General features: G+C 34.6%; 2 protein-coding genes across 2 annotated transcripts in view; one reads left to right on the top strand and one right to left on the bottom strand.

Moving 5' to 3' along the window:
• Nucleotides 1-19,555, top strand: part of LOC129790699 (transmembrane protease serine 9-like) — a 776,474-nt gene that overhangs the window by 279,877 nt on the left and 477,042 nt on the right. The window lies entirely within an intron of this gene.
• Nucleotides 1-19,555, bottom strand: part of LOC129790729 (homeobox protein aristaless) — a 40,538-nt gene that overhangs the window by 18,107 nt on the left and 2,876 nt on the right. Inside the window, exons 2-3 of the mRNA XM_055828407.1 lie at nt 4,645-5,115; nt 884-929 (exon numbers count right to left, since the gene is read on the bottom strand). Coding sequence (XP_055684382.1) covers nt 884-929; nt 4,645-4,907 — 309 coding nt within the window. The 5' untranslated portion in view covers nt 4,908-5,115. The remainder of the gene's footprint in view (nt 1-883; nt 930-4,644; nt 5,116-19,555) is intronic.

The following is a 19,555-nucleotide window of genomic DNA, read 5'->3' as shown; positions in this document are numbered from 1 at the left end:
GCATAAAATTTTACAAAAAATTTTAAATTTCTGTCTTTTAAATAAGCTAAAAAGTTCATTTAAAAATATTTTTAAAATTAAATAAATCATATCGTCGCTGATATCAAGAAAAGAACGTCAATTTCACACCTCTAGTAACCAAAAAAAATGCTTAAAATTTTCCATTCAAACCTAATTAATTCCAACAACTATTTAGTAACATACTTTTCATAATCTCTCACAGTAATATTTTTATCTGAGTGTAAGATTGCAAATTAATGCATAAAAAATTAAAAATCGAAGGAAAAAAAAAGGATTTGAGTGTGACCTCTAATTTATATGCAATTGGAATAAGAGATGAACAGAAAACAGCGAGAGATGGAAGAATGAAAACGCACAACGAAAACTCGTGTGTTTTGGGGGCCAAAAGAAATCATGAAATCATAAGTAATAATTTGTTAATAATTTCCCACCGCCCCGGTTTGCATATGTGTATGTTCTGCCCATCAACTTTACTTGGCAATTATTTAAATAATTCAATTCAATCAAAATTGCAATAAAACATGACACACAATGCGAAATGATGTGTGTGCGAGAGGAGAAAAGAAGGTGCAAAGAGTTGATGTATGATGACCAACAAAAGGTAACACAACATCAAGAAACAATCATACTCTTGACGAATTGTCTGTTGGAGCAACCTCTTGCTGAGGCAAAAGAAATTATTGTTTGAGAGATGTGTGCACCAAATTGACTGGAATCTCCTCGAATTGCATTTTCTGCCCGTGCGTTTTGGAACATTTTTCCCCTCTTATGTGTGTCTCTTTGCTCCTTCTGCTTCTCTTTCAGCGAAAAGTCACATTTCATCTTTTTCTTCAAAGAAAAAAAAAAAAGAAAAGAAACTCACCTGAATTCGTGCCTCCGTCAGTCCAATCTTCATTGCTAGCTCCTCTCTGGTGTGTGCGTGAAAAATTGATTGGTATAGAGGGAAAAGGGAAGAGAAAAAAGTCTCAATTAGTTTATTTATTGCATGTTTCTGCCGTTTTGTTTGTTATTTCAACTTGTGGGTAAATTAATTTTATCTGTATGCACAACAAGATGCAATTGATGCAAATTCGAAGAGTCATTCGAATCAATTCATCCTCTCCCAACGGCGTTTGCTTATACATATTTCTTCTGATTTACCACTTGGTGGCAATGATTTGCTACTAACTGGTTCTTTTGACCAGAGTAAATTGCAAAACTATCGTCACTCATCATGCCCTACAGTTCGTCATACAGGAGAGTTTAAAAGGATTTATTTTCTATTTTATAGTAAGATCAGTGAACTCATCTTGTTAACGATTATTTTGATAAAAAAAAGTTTAAATAAAATTCAAAAGCTCAAAGAATTTTCTTTTTCAACATTTCTTAGAAAAAATAAATCTTCTTTAACACTCATCGTATAATTTCTCAAAGATCCTCAAATAATAAATCCTTTACAATGTATTCACTCAACTTTTGAACCGACTGTCCATGTAATTGAGGCACAAGAACAGAACATTCGTCTTTTGCGCTCTAAAAGGAACTCAATACAAACATTGTAAAAGTCACAGAATAATTCTGTTTCTTCTATTGAGTAAACATTGTTTACTATTTTGTACCACAGGTGTTCAATTAGAAATTATATATATACGATTAGAACCGCCACAAAGTGTTCTCAATTGACATAGAAAATTCTCAATTTATTGCTTTTTGCATGCCTTCTTTTCCATTCCTTTTATTTTAACACCATTAAAGTTACGCGACCATTTGAGTCAATCCGCGTGTCTTTTTTACGACTCAATTTTGTCTTCAAAATTTACAAGAATTTCTCTCTTGTCCTCTATCACGTCTTGAGTGAGGAATTTGTGTCACCCTTGAGATTTTCCCATGATTTATCACAAATTCATTCAATCAATGGTTTTAGCTGTGTTTCTTTCAGACACAGCTTTTGTGTACCGAGCAAAATCGAAAGTCGTCAGATCGGGCTCAAACTTGGGATGAGCACGAATTAGGGTCCCCACATTCCAAAAAACGTATGCGCCAAAAATAAGTTTTTTCCGGCCGGCCGTCCGTCCGTCCGTCCGTCCGTAGTATAACGCTAAATTGCGAGAGAACGGTAATAGATAGAGACTTGCGGTAAACGGCAAAGTTTAAATATCGACTGGAAGACATCCGATTTTGATGTCAAATTTTACCCCCCACCCCCCCGTCCGCCATTTTGAATAACCTCAAAATTTTGTTTTGCCTATATCTCAGCCGCTATTATAGCTACAGGGCTGAAATTTTGATATGTTGTAGGGGCCATCAAGAGCTTTCCAACGATACCTCATTTTCGAAAATCGGTCAAGCCGTTTAGTCAATATGGCCGCCACAATTTTTCATCGAAAATCGACCATAACTCGAAAACGGCTTGACCGATTTTGATCAACCCGGGCTCAAATGAAAGATCTCAACAAACCCTACAACTTTCTAGAACATCCGAAGTTTCAAAAATGACCACTAGGGGGCCAAAAATCAAAAACAAAATTTTCGATGAGTTTTCGATGAATATCTCGAAAACGACGACATAAATTTTTTTCATTTTTTGATATGTTGTAGCTGACCATATTATCTAGCTTCATGCCAAAAATGAAGAAAATCTATGGATCCGTTCTCGAGAAATAGCCTTCCAAAGTTGGCATGTCATATCTCGGGTTCTACAAGTCCGATCTTGATCAACTCAAGCGCAAATGAAAGGTTTCGAGAAACCCTACAAATGTCTAGAACATTGCAACTTCGAGAAATGACCGCAAGAGGCGCTAAAGTCAAAAACAAAGTTTTCGAAAATTTCGAACTCGAATTTTTCGAAAATGGCGACATAAATTTTTTTCATTTTTCGATATGTTATAGCTGACTTGAAGACCTTTCAAACAAAAAAAAATTTATGAAAATCTATGGATCCGTTCTCGAGATATGGCCTTCCAAACATTTCTTAGGGTATGACTTTTCAACTTTTCCCGACTTTGCGTGTATTTAAATTAATTCGCGTTCTAGTTTGCTCTCACAAAATTGGTACACTGAAAGAAACACAGCTTCCGTAAGCTTGGTCAGCTTACCAGTACATTTTTCTTGAGGAACTTTTTTCGTGAGTTCAAAAATGCTTTAAAGAAACAACCAAAGAATCTAATAAATAATTTTAGTCCCAGAACAAAAAACCAAAAAAACAAATCATAAAGTGAAAAAAATCGCATAACATTCATTAATTTATTCCCTCTGCAGCTGCTTAGTAAAATCCTTTTCTCCTTGTCATTTGAAAGCTCACACAGAAAAAGCAATGCCAGACAAGAGAGACGTGCAAATAATTGCGTGTGAGGCGCGAGTCAATCAATAAACTATCATTTAATTCGTCTCCTTTTTTACTTCTTATTTGTCTTCTTTCACCTATAATTGACTTTGTGGTGAATGTGTATTTGTGTGTATGGAAGAATAGCGTGGAAAATAAGAGTCATACACTATATATAAGATTAATGATGAACTGCCAAATGCAATTTTTATTCCAAGATTAAACCTGAAATTCGATTAAGCGAGACTTTCTTGTGAATTTTGTTGGATGTGTTGTATTTTTTTTCACTCAATACTTCGTGTGTTAGATAACAAAAGACATGAAGAATTTTAATGAAATATTCTTTATTTTTATTTAAAAACAAAAATTCCCATCTTTTAATTCAATTGTCTCGGATTTTCCACAAATTAGCAAATCATCCAGAGAATTTATCACAATTCTAATGAAAAATACTCAATGAATTTTATACATTATATAGGATACATATAATATGCAATTGATTCCCTCCTTCAATTGACTCTGCGTGCAAATATGTTGCGTATTGAATTTGACGTAGAATTAAATTCATGGAATAAATTTTATTTCGCAGAGATCGTGAGAGAATTCCCTGTGAGATGTGGAAGAGATTATTTTAATACTTCCCAACAGTGCAGTGTGTTATTGTCTGTATTTATTTGATTAGAACCTCGCGAAGATTAAGAAATTAACAGCACGAATTTATGTGAATTCCTGTAATTCTGCTGTGATTTATTGCTAAAGGTATTTTAATGAGAGAGCTTCTGGGGTTGAATGATTCCCAAAATTCGGGTGTAAAGACCAATGTTTTAGTATTTTTAAAAAGCCAAAACGGTTTTAAGATAACACTTGGTGTGGATTTAAATTTTTATATAAACATAATTTTATGGCTTTTCAATGGGATTTAGTTTGCATGAAAGGATTCGTATTAAAAGCTAAAATGAAATTTTATATTGATTTTAGCTTAATGTCTAATTTATAGTCGCTGATCTATAGGTATTTTATAGCTTCTTAAAATATACCTATTAATGTGAATTTAACATTAAAAAATTGTGCTAGATTTTAGCTCATTAGTCCAACTTTTGCTTTACCTAACCGAAAGAATCAAATGAAAAGAATTTTACTCGTTTATATTATGACGATATAGTTTACGGATTTAGGAAAATCTTTGTCGGCTTTACCTCGTTAATTCCAGTATTTTCCCCGAATGAGAAGTTTTCTCATACAAGAACGGATAAACACCTTTGTCGTTGAACCCTTTCAAAAATTTCTCATAAAATAAACAAAAGATCTTTTGGAAAACTCACCTCGTAAAGACATCGGGGTAGTGTGTGCGTGAGAAGGCTTTCTCGAGTTCTTCAAGTTGAAAACTCGTGAAGGTTGTCCTGTAGCGTCTCTGCTTTCGCCGTGGCACACAATCATCCATATCCCCTTCGCTATTTTGCTCCGAGAGGGGGCTTCCTGTGCCCCCACCCGAAATACCGGCGCATGATCGCTCCGAGGGACTTCCCTGGGGTGGTTTCGCCTCGTGCGGAATATCCTCCATCGATGATTCTTCCGATATGCCCATGTTGGGCGTCTCCGTCTCGATGCGTTGTGCGATGTTTAGGGATGTGCGTATCCCTCTACGGCTGCATAAAATGCGCAGGCTATGTCCACCCTGGGATTATGCTTCACCACTCTCTCTCTCTCTCGACAAATTAACTTCCAATTATCCCCAACACTGCACCACAAACACACACACTGCCACCACTTGAGGTTCCACCCTGGCTGCGTCCCTGCAACATTGATTGGCAAAATATTAATTTTATAAGGAGGCTGGGAGCAATCCGGGAGATTGCCATGAAAGGTGAAATCAGATGGAATCATGTAGAAAAATGTGTAAAAAATTAATTGGGTTTGTGTTCATGTGTTATTATTTCGCATGGGATGCGAAATTACTAACCGCAGAATTAACATTAAAAAGCCACTAAGATGTTGAGGTGAGTGCGTAAATCGAATTAATATCAGTAGCTTCGCGGCAAAATGCTTGGCCATCAACAGCCAACAGAGAGTGCCTCTCCTCATACAGTGATCATAATGAGTATGGACAGTAGGTGTCTTATAAAATCGCTCAAACACGAACCCCTTTCTGCGAAGGAATTATTTTAATAAAGCTCGCCCCATGTAATTGTGCTCTGTGTATGTTTTCATCATCTTCCCGCGTGTCCATGCGTCTGTTTTTAGCTCTCTCTCACTCTCCTCATGTCTCTTCGCAGAGAAGGCAGAAGTCGTACACACCAAAACATTATTTTCAAGAAGTCAGCAGCTTCTGATTTCTCCATCTCATTCCGCGATCACCCAGGAACACCTGACGCGATAGATGAGGGGTAAGACCGCCCAACTTATATTATTCATTATAGAGACCCAAAGAGGGGGCAGGAGGATAAGGCGAATAACAAATTTATAGGCTGTTGTACCTTGATTGCACTAATGGGCATATCATCTACACAAGACTTTCAAAAGCGTAGGATAAAAGAATCGCGAGATAAAGTTCAATTTTGTGAGAGATACGCGAGTGGCGTACAATAATAAATTGATGGAATATTATTAATTGAAATTGAGAATATTGACTTGAGATGTGGATGAAGAAGCTCACACAACGTATATATATAAGAACGTGCCAATGTCTTCAAGATGCATCCAATGTAATTTGTGGCGGTTGCTGAGAGAGAGAAAATTGGAATCCATTAATTTACAATTTTAGTCAGATTGAATAGCCGAAGAAGAGATGCTTCCAGTCAATTACACTGTTTACATCATAAATATGAATTTGAGTGACAATAATTGCAGGAATTTCCATAAAAGGATTAACTCTTTGGGATGACATTTTAATATACTCTCCGCGTGCACGCAGCTACGCATTAAAGCGCCGTGTGCGGTTTAATTTAACTTATTATTATGTAAAAAAAAATATTCAGATGAAAAGTTTGATGTGTTGTTGGAGAATAACCATAAATAAGGCTTGAGAATAACTTTCTTTCATGAGAAGTTTTTCTTTGGGCACGAATAAAGGGGTGGGGGCTACTGATTAAGAGAACCTTCATCAGTGTCTGCAAAGAACGAAATCTTAAAAATTTTTATCCAAAATCTAGCTTTCTTAAAAGATAAAATATCAACTCTATCGCACCAAAAATGTGGCAATCGTGATGTTTAACATTTCTTTTGGGACCTTCCTATCAATATGCCACTGAGGAACTCAACTAAAATGACACGCAGTGATGCAGAGGCGAGAAAAAGCAAGGGCCAATTGAATATTTATTGGTTGGCTGATTGAACAAGTTTTCGCGAAATTTACCATATATTAAACAGCCCTGCGCGTATAGTCAAGGTGGATGCGGCAAAAAGGTCCCAATGAGTTCTCTCTCTCTCTGAGGAATTTCGTTCATTGATTGCAAAGTGTCTGGGGATGTGATGTACATATATGCATGTATATATAGAAAGACAAAGAAAATAAAATGCAGAAGAGTGCGAAGTTTACGTCGCCCATCGCCAAGATTGAGGAGCAAATCAACACTATTGCATGATCATCATATTAAAGATTGACGATGATGGTCAATGATGGAGGGAAAAACTGATCAAATATCGTTAGTTGCTCACTCAACTGCAAATGGATAAATAATTTGATGAAAATCAACCACCACACAATCATCTTCTGCGCAACAAAGCCACAAAATGTGGTATTCTGATCGCCAACCCGAGCAATTGTTTGTGCAGGATCGATCGCGAGCCCTATATATTGGGAATATTGAATAATTCATCACGTTGCTGGAAAAATTATTGACGCAAGTCATTATTTGAATTATTAATTGACTTTTCTGATTAATTAAAAATACCAACTGATCACAAAATATTGATGGCGAAAATCGGGACGCAAAAGATGATGATTAAATTGATTTTATTGCCCATATGCACTTGAGCTGTTCTCGCCAGCAATCACCCCACAGTGCACATCACCAATATATAATACAAGGCGAGCCAATGTAATTAACTCTTAGCAATCTTTACGCATTTATTATTGCTCCTGTTGGATGCTGCTTCACTTCTTGTGGTGCCCGCACCAATAATTGCAACAACCAACGACAGACACGCATTTCTCGAAACGACTTCTTTTTTATCATGTTCCTCTTAAATGCTTCTCCGTATTCCCCCCGCACCCGCTTTTCTACCTCTGCCATCCACGGGCATATCCCTGAGAGAATTTCATCGCGCTCGGACAATTCTTGCACTCACTTCCCAAAGAGTATCACAATCGCAAAACAATTAATTAAAGACCAATTAATTGGAATCTCTTGTGGGTCAAGTAACTTTCATTTGTGCGTGATGGAAATCACAAAAAGCCCCCCAACTGAAAGGCAATAAAGACATGATCTATTTTCTCAATTTCCTCCATCACTCCAAGCCAAGGTCTTTTTTCTTTTGCATGAAAAAAATGCCAGTTAATTAGAAAATATCTTATGCAATTATTTGCTTATTAAAAATTGAAGAAAAAAACGTCCCCTGGGCAATTGGGCCACAGAAATATATCGCACGATGGGTTATAAAAAAATGCAACAAAGATGCTTTCGCGATGTTCCATGCAATTAAAAATATTTCAACTTTTTAGCATGAAATTAAGTAATTAACTTGGCTGTAGGCAATTTATTAATATCTCTCTTTCCATCATTATTCCCATGGGTGATGGAACGCATGGAGAGAGGTCGCAAGAAATGAGTGGAGAGTAATTAAATGACAAAGTATTTGGCATACATATTTGTTATGACCAATTCTCAATGATGCGATTTTCGGTTAGTGTCGAAGCAACTGCATGGATGACCAGTGGATTGACCATAAAGCGAAATCGTTCAGATCGTACGATCCAATAAACAGTTCAAGGGATAAAATAGTGGAGCAGTTTTTGAAAAAATAAAAGAAAAAAGTAATTGTTAGTAATTAAATATAAAAGTTAATAATTATTAGATTTTTTAGCATAAATAGAAGCTCTAAAAAAAAGCTCTATCGACCTTAAAAAAATGATTAAACAGGGCACTAAAATGAAAAAAAGATTACATTTTTTTTTGCATTTTCATGTAATTTTCTTTTATATAATTTTGGGCTGATTCCTAAAACAAAATTATATTCGAAAAACTTATGAAGTCTCATCTTTTAATGGCCCCTCATTGATAACACCACGAGAGCCCCCTACTACTATTTTCTTAACAATAAGTCAAAAACATCACTTATAAGAATAAATAAATGAAAAATTAAGACAATAATAATGATAATAATCGACTTTAGCTAATCCAAAGGTTAAGAAAAAATAATCATTTTGCTCTCCTATCTCTGGCAGAAGTCTGTAAAATTTCTCAGCTTATGAGACTTGTTTTGTGATGTTTAAAAGAAAAGAGACATTGATGGCAAGACAGAGAAGACAGGCATTGCGAAATAAAACCCCAAATTGTCTCGTTTGTTGCATATTTTTCATTCGTCTTAATTGAGATGAAAACATTTGTCTCTCCTGCCATCCAGGCTAAAGCTTTTGCAACGTTTTCGAATCATCAAGAGGTATTATGTTGCCTTTAGTGTATATTGATTTAGTTTTTATTGACAATCTTCCACCTCTTTGGTTTCGTACCCTTTGGAAAAAGCCACAAAAGTGATCAGAAAATCACCAATGTGAAGAGACAAAATGCTTGAAAGGAAAGAAATAAAGTCGGCAACATGCGAGAGCTGAATGACAATCGAAACGGGAGATATTGAAGAAATTCTTCAGATTCCATCTCAACAGTCCAACCCCGACTGTGCCTCTCAATTCTCATTGTCATTAATATTTTCGACAAATAGTATGTGACTTGTCTATTTGGATCCTGTCGCCTTTGATTATATAGTCTCATCACCGATACGTCCACCGAATGAGGAATAGATCCGCGGGTAGGTAGGTATAAAGGGATGATATATCCTATATAGCACATCAGGTTGCCGAGAGTGAGATGAACAACAACAAAAAAAAGCTGCAACATTTTTCATCATGTTGAACATGATAATTAGCGTGATGTTGGCTGATGAAGATTCCTCAGAAGCATTTAACATCCAACCGAAGGAAGAAATAATGGTATCATGTGGATTGTGGTTTTGTTTGTGTGTAAATTTATGCCCACATCATAATAATTATGTATATGTAATCTGTAGTGCTAATTAAATTTGATAAATGTAATTATTTCATTTGTTGAGGCGCCCGTAATGTCAAATTAATTACGTTAATTACAATGAATTAATACAATGTGCTTTGTGTGTAAACAGATAAAAATTGTATACATTTCCCAATGAGTGAGTATCTGACAACTCTATAATAGTTTATAATGTTAAAATGCAATTAAAATGCGATACAGCCGCAACACCGGCAATTCTCGCTCTTCTCCTTCTCTCTAATATAAGTATTTTTTTTCTTTCTTGGCAAACATTACTACCGCATGATGTACAAGCTGCTAAACAATAATACTTTTTAAATACTTTTTGCACTCTCTCAGCTGATCGTTTATAATTTTTCCATCTTGATCTTGTGTTAGCTCCAATGGCTTTGCCACGAAGCTCTCCGTGTGCAGATTTAGTGATCAATGAAATCGCTACACCTTGTAGAGTTTTAGAGATTGATCAAATATATCGATAAAGTCGCAATGGATTTTTTTCTTCTTTTTTTTTACAAAATAAAAATAAATAAAATAAGGCGCCTTTCGTGATTCGCTCAAAACAGCCGCGTAGTTTCTAATTTGTTGCCCTGTCAACCAATGAGCACGAGAAATTTCGTGTTAAATTTTCGGTTCCCATTAAATATTCAATTTGTTTAGATGTTAACATTGTTTTGAAGGCAACGAAGAATTAAATTTATACAAAATGGAGAAGGAACAGAGGCATTGAAAGTCAAACCAAAGAATGATTTTTTAGAGCATTATTTGAATAGTTTGTTTATTCTTTCTAGTTGCTAACTAAATAAAAATATTTTACGTGAAAATTTGATTGGATTGAATTAAAACTCAAGTTTTTTAACAGATATCTAAGGATAGAAGTTACTAAATTCTTATGTGAAATACAATGTTCTAATCTATATGATTTTTCTTTAAATTTTATTTAAAAATTTTTTGTGGGTACATTACGTACATATAGGCTGAAAGCTCTTGAAAGGAAAAACTCGATGAAACAATGCTTCCACACATATAATCAGAATCAAACAATTATGGATAAAACTTTTAGGAAAAAAAATGAATAGGAAATCTGCGTTACACATCAGAATCTAGCCACAGTTGTAACAAAATTTATCAAATCAATAAAAATCAAAATCTAATTAGAATTAAAACCTATAAGCTAGAACTTCCTTTGATTTTGATAAAAAAAAATTAAGGAAAAATAAAAAAAAGTTTGTTCAATAAAGTCGTAATTTTCAATACTAAAAACGAACCAAACGAACTGAATGAAAACTCAATAACATAATTAATGTAATAAAAAAGAAATTTAATAATTTAAACCTATCTGCAAGATCGAACATACACCACTAGCTTACATCATATCATTTGTTTTTGCTCAGCAATGCAAACTTTTTTTTCCTACTGATTCATCAGAAATGCCAGTTTCCATCGATATTGCAAGAATTTTTCCCCTACAACGTGGTAAGCAATTTTCACGATCATGTACACAGAAAGGTGAGTACGAGTGGCTTCGGTGGAAAAATTCTAGAATGCTTGGTGAGCACTTATTAAGCTTGTGACGACAATTAAAGAGGCCCAAGAAGAAAGATGTAGCACAAGTTGGATTAATGTTGTATAGAGAAAACGTTAAGCACGAAAAAAACTCGACTCGTCGCTGGAAATTAACTTGTTCTCTTTCAAATTGAATTATATAAATTAAATTGGAATTTGTATCAATTAAAGGACCTAAATTACTTTATAACTACATTTCAGTGGTGCCATGGAATGAGATGTTGGAGAGTGGCGCGAAAAAAACGAGCAACGAAAGAGTGCATAAACTGCAATTCCTCTTTCTGGTGCGCGCGCCTTTTTGCCCATCACAAGACTTTTAGCCGATGTGTGGTGGTTTGCCATCAAGAAGAATGGCAATTCCCCCGTGCGACGTGATGCTGCCGGGGACTTTCATATGCAACCTGTGTATATACTTTTCAAAAATAGCAAAAGCTGCCCTAAAAAGAAGGCAAAATGACGATGGACTTGATGACAGAATTGTCGTTGCATTTTTCTAATTAGAACATTTTTCTTAGCGGCACTTTTTTGACCTCCATCTATGTAGTTCTATACCTTCTTGCATTGTATATTTCATGCTTGCCATCATAACACATCGCTGACGTGCGATTCACCTGAAGATTGATGTGAGGAGGAATTTGCAAAATCTCCCATTTACATTGAGAGAGGGAGCTGCCATGGGATAGGATATGTTCTCAATCAATATCGACCATCTTCTCATTAGCAGGTGAATTGCCAGGGAGGAGTTGGATTGAGAAGAAAACCATCAGCAGTGCGCGATGATGAGCCACTCGTTAGGTCAATTTCAAGTACACACGATTCAGGTGAAATTGCAGTGGCAATAAAAGTTATATGGCATAAGTGGAGGCATCTAACAATAATGCCCCCCTCTGTACACATTATTTGGCATTTGAATTTATAACGAGAGGTGTGCAGAATTAATTGTGAATTAATGTGTGTTAAAGAAAGAATCCAACTGTTTGTCCGAGTGAGAGACATGGTGGTAATTTTTACCTTTCCTCCCCTTTGGGTAATAAAAAGTTCAGCACTCTGCGAAAGTAATTGCCTTCACATTGCGCGAATTGAATGAACTTTGAGTATATAAAGCAGTGGAGTGGCAATTATTAATGGCATGAAGAACCATTGAGCTTTTTCTGCATATGGAAATTCTAAACAGAACACCTACTGTTACCCTTAGGAGGGAATAATCCTTGTGTCATCCTCAAAAGTTCTTTTAAGACTTAAAATTAAATTTTCTTTTTATTACTTAATAGAAATGCTTCTTAAACAACTTTTAAGAAAGATCAAGACACAAACTAACTTAATCATGAATTTAATTTTTAAGTCTCATTGGGACCTAAGTTCCTAGCTTTATGTATGTATGTAAATATGGCCACAAAATATGTATTAACAACATCATCAGCATTGCCATTCCACACGTTCTGTGACCAAATTGAAGAAGAGTTTTTTTTTTTCATTTGCTTTTATACACTTTATAATTCTTTTATTTTCTCTTATTTCTCCCAACTTTATTATTGCAATATCCGCGTGAATCTTGCGCGCGAGGGAAACAAAGACATCTGTTGGAATTGTGTTCACAGTGCATAAAATGCCTGCACTTTTCATATGTTCACTCCTTCAGGCAATAATTCCTTCTCTCTCTCTGCGCGCCATTCCTCTCATTATCTTAATGGAAATTTAATTATCAAAATTTTTATTATTGCAACAGAGAGACGACCCGCATGAGATAATGGTCAATATAAAAAATGTGACTCGCGAAGATACCTTGTGTGGAATAATGTAATGTGTCTCCTTTTGCAAACTTCTCTCATATATGAGTGAGTGTTAAAGAACATGACAATTTTTATCACATACTATTTTAGTTTAAGAATGCGTTCTGTTGATCTTGCTTTTAAATTTTTTTTCATACAAATTTTAATTTCTGTTTCCATTTATTTTATTTATTTAATTTTTTTTTGTTGTAAAACAGAGTTTTTCGCATGGCCAAACTTGGCAACGACATGGGGAATCAGAAGGGGTTCACTGAGCCATTATTGTGCCAATAGATAATTATTTTCGGACACCAAATGATCCGGTCAATGAGCACAGCGTATGGCGTGAATTGCCAATACGAAATGAAGCGAATAATAATTGTCATTAACACATCAATTGGAATGAAACAAACAAATCGTCTGGTGTGCTTCTGACACCAGAAACATTGATACACACTCGCCTTCCTGTTCCCCCTATGCTATGTATATTATATACATACATATACAATATTATTGAAAATGTTTGAGGACCAATTGAGCCATCGAACTAACGGTTGTTGTCGTGGAAATGGGATTTTCCTCGAAAAGTCAATTTTTTTTTTTCATAATATAGGTACTCAGTAAAGTAACATTGAGGTAGTTTTCCAATGATGAGTGAAAAATATCCATCAAGAGTTGGAAATTGTGGAAAGAGGGAGGTTTGTTCTTGGCGTGCTATCTACCAATAAACATCCGTAGATTTATTCAATTTACAGTGATTGACAATGTAACGATTGTAACGATGTAAAATCATTTTTGAATTGAATTTAGAAATGGGACTTGAAATAAATTGTCTGTAAAATCTAAATAAAGTCAATGACGGCACTTACACCACGTAACATCAAAAGAATTTTGTAAATAGAATTTTCCTATGTCAAGGATACATGGTAAAAGTAATCTATATAGAATTTTCTAGTATAGATATTACAGAGAGTGATCATTTTAAAATTTTACAGCATTTACGAGGATCTCGCAAAAAAATAAAATATAATTGCTGACCTGAAAGATAGTTAGATAAAACATCATTCAAGTACCTAAGCAATGGTATAGGAGAGAAATTAAGTTATAAAACACTATAAAGAGTAAATGAAAAGCCTCTGCACTGAGCAATGTGCAACAAAATGTTATTAGAAGGCTTCATCTAAATCGGGAGATTAATTTTATCTCTCAATTGATATTAAATTATCCACGTCTAATTTTATTGTTTCTCCAGTGCTCCTGGTTTCGTATATTTAGTACCATAGAGAGTCTCACGTGCAATTTTGCTATCTACAGCAGCTAAAGCCATATATACCATTGGCGTCTGTCCAGGTAGCAAACCTGAAGAGAAGTTTAATTTAGAAGCTTGCAATAGTGTAATTTATAATTGAAGTAATTATCGTTGCACGCATCAGAATGGGTTTATGTGTGTGCAAGTTCACCTCTCTTGGCATTATGTGTAATTAAATAAAAGCAACGGAAAATATTTTTTAATGCTTTTTCCCATTGGACGCATCACAAGGGGTGGAAGTTTAATTAAAACTCTGCAACGCTTCCAATCGTGCTATTTTTATTATAAGAATGTAGTGTATGTAGGTAGCTTAAAGGACCCCCCTTAAAGAACCCCCATATATATAGAGCGGTCTGTGAAGGTTCAAACACTAAAGAATTTTCTTTTTTTGATGACAGGATATTAGTTTTAATTCATTTGAAAGGTATTTCTCTCTCTCAATATAATTTCTTTTATTGATTTTCTCACATTTTTTTTTTTTCAATTAGCATTTATATTAAACCAATTACGTCGCCATGCATATATAGAAAAATTTTCTGATTCCTCTTCTATGTGAAATAGAATAAATTGAATTAAATAGTATCCGTGTTTAATCTGTTTTTAATTCTTCTCACTGTTCCCGCTTTTTTTCACCTTTTTCTCTCACCTTCTGCAGTTCCACGTACTCACAACACTTTGCTATTCTGCAGAAATTGCATTTTAATTTCACTTGCAGATGAACCACAGCGCGAGATGTGTTAAATGCCGCGCGAAATTCACCAAAGAGTAACACATTTGGAGCAATTAAGAAAAATTTGCGAGTGCGAGGAGAATCTTCCGTGGTGGCAACTTAACGTGAGGTGTGCTTTTTTTCTTTTTCTTTCTTTTTTTTTCTTATCAAAAACACACCATCAATTGGTGTAACATATTCATTATTTGTTCACAAGTGTGCTGGGAGAGCAGCAAGTAATTTTAGAACTAAAGCGCGCAAAGCCCCACGGAAATAGAGTTTCCCACTGTGGAAGGCACCGGCAATGAATCACTGTTAATTTATTGTTAATTGACTCAAAGAGGTGGGTCAATGAGACGGACAGAGAAGCAGGTGTTGGAGGGTTAGAGCCTCCTCCTGTGGGGAGGAAGTTTCATGTGGATATAGAGGCAAAAAAAACACCCAACACACCGGAAGGTACACTGATTGAGTTCTAATTCTCTCACGTGTAGGCCCTCTTGAATAAAGACATTAAATTCCCGCGCAGTTTTTATCAAGATGATCTTCTCTCCCCAAACGAATGCCCCAGAAAACACATCAGCAATCTCTTTTTTGCCTCCCCATTGCAATTCGCACCTTCCGAACTCATTTAAATGAGGAACAAACACATTTAATTTTCTTCTCTACATACAATTTAAAGTCTATAGGAATTAAAGGTTTTTTTGTAGTATACTCAAAGTTTAATAAAAAAAAAATCCAGTGTTGTTAATGACAATCATAGCTCAAGCCAAGCATAGCCATCAACAGGAAATAGATTTATATATATATATATTATCTTACGCTATGTATGTACATTTTTTTTCTAAGAAATAACTAATTGAGTCTTTTCAATTGCAACAACAACACATATAAAATACATAAATGTAGGTATAAGAGGAAGAGATCAGTATTACGGGTGCAGTTGCAACATTCGTCGATACTATTGAAATATGCCCAATAGATATAAAATCAGTTAATCGTTATGTAGATTAAAAGGATCTATTTGCAGCATTTATCGATTTAAAGACTGTGGGGTATGTAGATTTTTTCTCGAGAATGAACTAGAATACTTTTCTCAACTCCAGACATTTAAATGAGAAATTTCTTTGGTATTTTTATCGTTTTCTGTGGAACTAGCTCTTTGTATCGCGAATTACAATTCGTTACAATCAGGTGCAATTTTATGATTTAAAGTTACACCTGTTTGTGACAATTTTCTGTAAAAGCGGACTTTTGGCCACTGATGAAGATTCTTTAGCGTGGACGAATTAAGAGAATTTCCTTTTGGAATTTGGATATTTTCTTAGCTCTTTGAATTTTTTTTTGGAGAAGAAATAGAAAAAATATCCTACAAACTGCCTACAATTTTCTGAAGCCCTTAATCAGGCATAAAAAGTAATTTTTGAATTTTTGATCTTCCTTACATATACTTCCTTGATAATTATGTTTCTATGATACTTCTAATAAGTCAAAAAATACTCCAAAAATATCAATTTTTAAAAAAAATTGGATTTTTTTAATCAAGTTTATTAAATTATTTGTATGAAATCCCACTGATAGCTCTAAAGCTCTTTTAACCAAAAGAATTGTGAAAACTTGATAGGAATAAGCTAAACTTCCTTGGAATTTAAGACCACAGAGGTTTTATAATTACATATCATCCAATTCATTTCTTTCCTAACGTACCAAGGCTGCTCATTATTTAATTAAATTTCTTTCCGCGTTATGATCCATCAATTTTTCGCAGAAACTAACGTGGTCAGCATGACTTATTCCCACTAATATAGTTAATATTACTTTTATGTTTTGTTTTTTTTTTTAATGAGAAATTGCGGTAAATTCGTCACAAAACTGACCATCTGACTCATTAGTAAGGTGTGGGGAATGAGAGCTGGGGCAAGGGGAGAAATCCTTGAGTTGGAATTCCTAAAGGTGGGCTCCTCATGAGGTGTCTGATAAGGTATTTGTTGTGGCGCCAATGCTATCTGTAATATTTTCTATTTAATAAGAAGATTCTCTCAAAGGAGACGACAAAAAGTTCCATGTTTTCGTCTCTTGTGTGCCATGACTCATGAATTGAAAATTTTCGAGAGTAATACTATATGGAAATGTGCGCTGCGAGAGGTGACCTCTTCACATGGAGGAAGCACATAATACCTAACGGATCAGGAGTAGGATGTTATAGATATTTCTTTGACTCATTGAACTCTATGAGAGTGCTTTTTGTGGCAAAAAGAAAAATTTTACGACTGCACCACATTTTTTTTTTTCTAATACATAAAGAGATTCTTTGAGGCCTACAAATGGCAATTTTATGTAAATTCTGGGGACGATCTTTTAATTTAATTTCATCACTCATCGCAAATTGATCTTATATATATTTTTTAAAGTCTCATCTGAAAATGTGCCTTAATAGAGAATTAATGTGGTTCATGGAATTGGAGTGGAATATCGTGATACTTTTTTTTTTAGTTCTTTTGTTGCCATTTCAGGATTAAATACCAGCTCTTCTCCACCTTCTCGTGGTCTCTGCGCGTCCCAAATGTCTCATTTTCTTGCGTTGTTGTCGATCTTCCCCAATATACCCAATGCCGCAATGTGAGTGCCGTATAAGACGTGATCTGAAAGCGCGTGCTGCCTGTTTGCAGACGACAAAGCTGAAACATAACATTTGCCTATCAGAAATCCATTAAACTCACTAATGGAACTTATCGCAATTCGGTGACACAGGTTTTATTCTACTTGTTTGTCTTTTGTGTTGTTGCGGTCATATTAGAAGGTAAATGCAGCCCCAAAGAGCCATGGTTGGAGAAGAAGACAATCTTGGGATTTTTCGTACGTCTCTCCCGCGCTCCCGCTTATTTTTTTCGGTCAAAACTTCATCAGGAATGTCGGTCTCTTCGCACAGAATTCTTCGCATTTTTGCGTATGACGAAATATGCTATACAAAACCGCTACCAACAAACGCGTTGAGCATTAAAACGTCGCTATGAGATTCTTTCGGGAATCATTACGCAAAAGAAATGTGGTCAAAATTTTATGTATTATACATACATATATGTATGTGTGTAAATTAATCATCCACTAATAGCGAGGCGATAATTTTTGAGAGAATAAGAAAAATATTTTGAAGACCTTTAATTGAATATTGGAAGTAATCGGAAAATAAATTGCATTCGATAAATCAATCGTGTGGTGAACGCAGGCTGTGGACATTGAAGGAGAAATATTACCTGCTTTGGAAAATTTAAGAGATAGATTAGAATTAATAGAAGCAAGTTCCCGCGATATAACTTACTTTATTTAATAAATGTAGGGGCAACTTCTTTCAGCTAGTAAATAAATCAGGAAACTAAAGCAAATTTAAATTTTAAAGAATAAAATAAAGTGATCAATTAAACAGCATTCCTACCATTTATTAAATTACTTTGTAACCTATATAGTACCGTATTTTAATATCTATAATTTATTAAAGAAAAAAGCTAAGTGATTCAGTTAAATTAATAAATATTTGTTGTTTCTATTTCAACCCTTGTATCATCAAAATAAAATTTTGGTATTATAAAACAAAATTGAAGTGAAATAGTGATAGAATTTTCTTTGATATGGAGTGAAAAGTTTGGATATGAACATTGGGTTATAATTTTTTTTTACGAAAACCAAAACGTCGCTGGAAAACAAAAAATTGACTTATTATTAAAATGCGGCGAACTGCCATGAAATACAACAAATTAAATCCATTCTACGCAGATAATTTAATATTTTGCAAGTAACGAAGATTTATCTTTAACCTACAAATTAATTTAGAATACGGTTAGTACGCACATTGCAATCAAATAAGTATTTAGTAGTACGTGTTTAGAAAATTAAAAGAAAATGAATTCCAGATAAAAAAAATCAGTGTGAAGAATTTAGTTGCTCGCAATTAGATGAAAATGTACTCTAATAATGCTAATTTTAATAGATAATTTAAAATGTTTTACGCAATTCTGACATAGCGAAAAAAATCGAGAAGGTTTATGTTAAGGTTAATTTTCTTAAATAATAGATATAATGGAGCATAAAATATGCTCTGAAGCAAATTTTGAAATATATTTTAAGTGAACTTGAAAACAAAATTTATTTCACAGACAATTAAAATTATTCAAATGTAATTTATTTTCACTAAAAAAAATTTCCAGAAATCTTTTGAAAGGTCATCATACTTAATTCTAGAAAATAAAATCACGCATTTGGAATGAAAGTAGAATATATGGGTAAGAGAATGGGAAGACGTGTGTGAGAAGTCGTCCCAGTTACTTGGGTACATACACGTGAGTACCGCACAATTATCTCGCTAATGATTGCAGCAAAAGTGATTGTAAAAATAAACCCATGAATCATCACACTGATTGGGATTTAGTTTTTGGCTCATATGGTGGTGTTTTGGAAAACACTCACAAAATTGTGTCGTGTCCCGCAAAACCCCCCAATGCAGAATGATTAGGAATGAAGGAAAAAGAAAAGCTCTTGTACACTATCGATGACGCCACATGTGAGTAGTTTGCGTCACTGAAAAGTGAGAAAATGAATCGTGGCATAAGACGCCTGTAAATTTAATTAAATCTCTTCACTCACAATCAACCACATCTTATCACTCAAATT

Source organism: Lutzomyia longipalpis, chromosome 2 (genome assembly GCF_024334085.1).
Source record: "Lutzomyia longipalpis isolate SR_M1_2022 chromosome 2, ASM2433408v1".
In the NCBI taxonomy this organism is placed as follows: Eukaryota; Metazoa; Arthropoda; class Insecta; order Diptera; family Psychodidae; genus Lutzomyia; species Lutzomyia longipalpis.
Note: the sequence above shows the minus strand (reverse complement) of the source record. Positions and strands in the feature narration are given on the sequence as shown.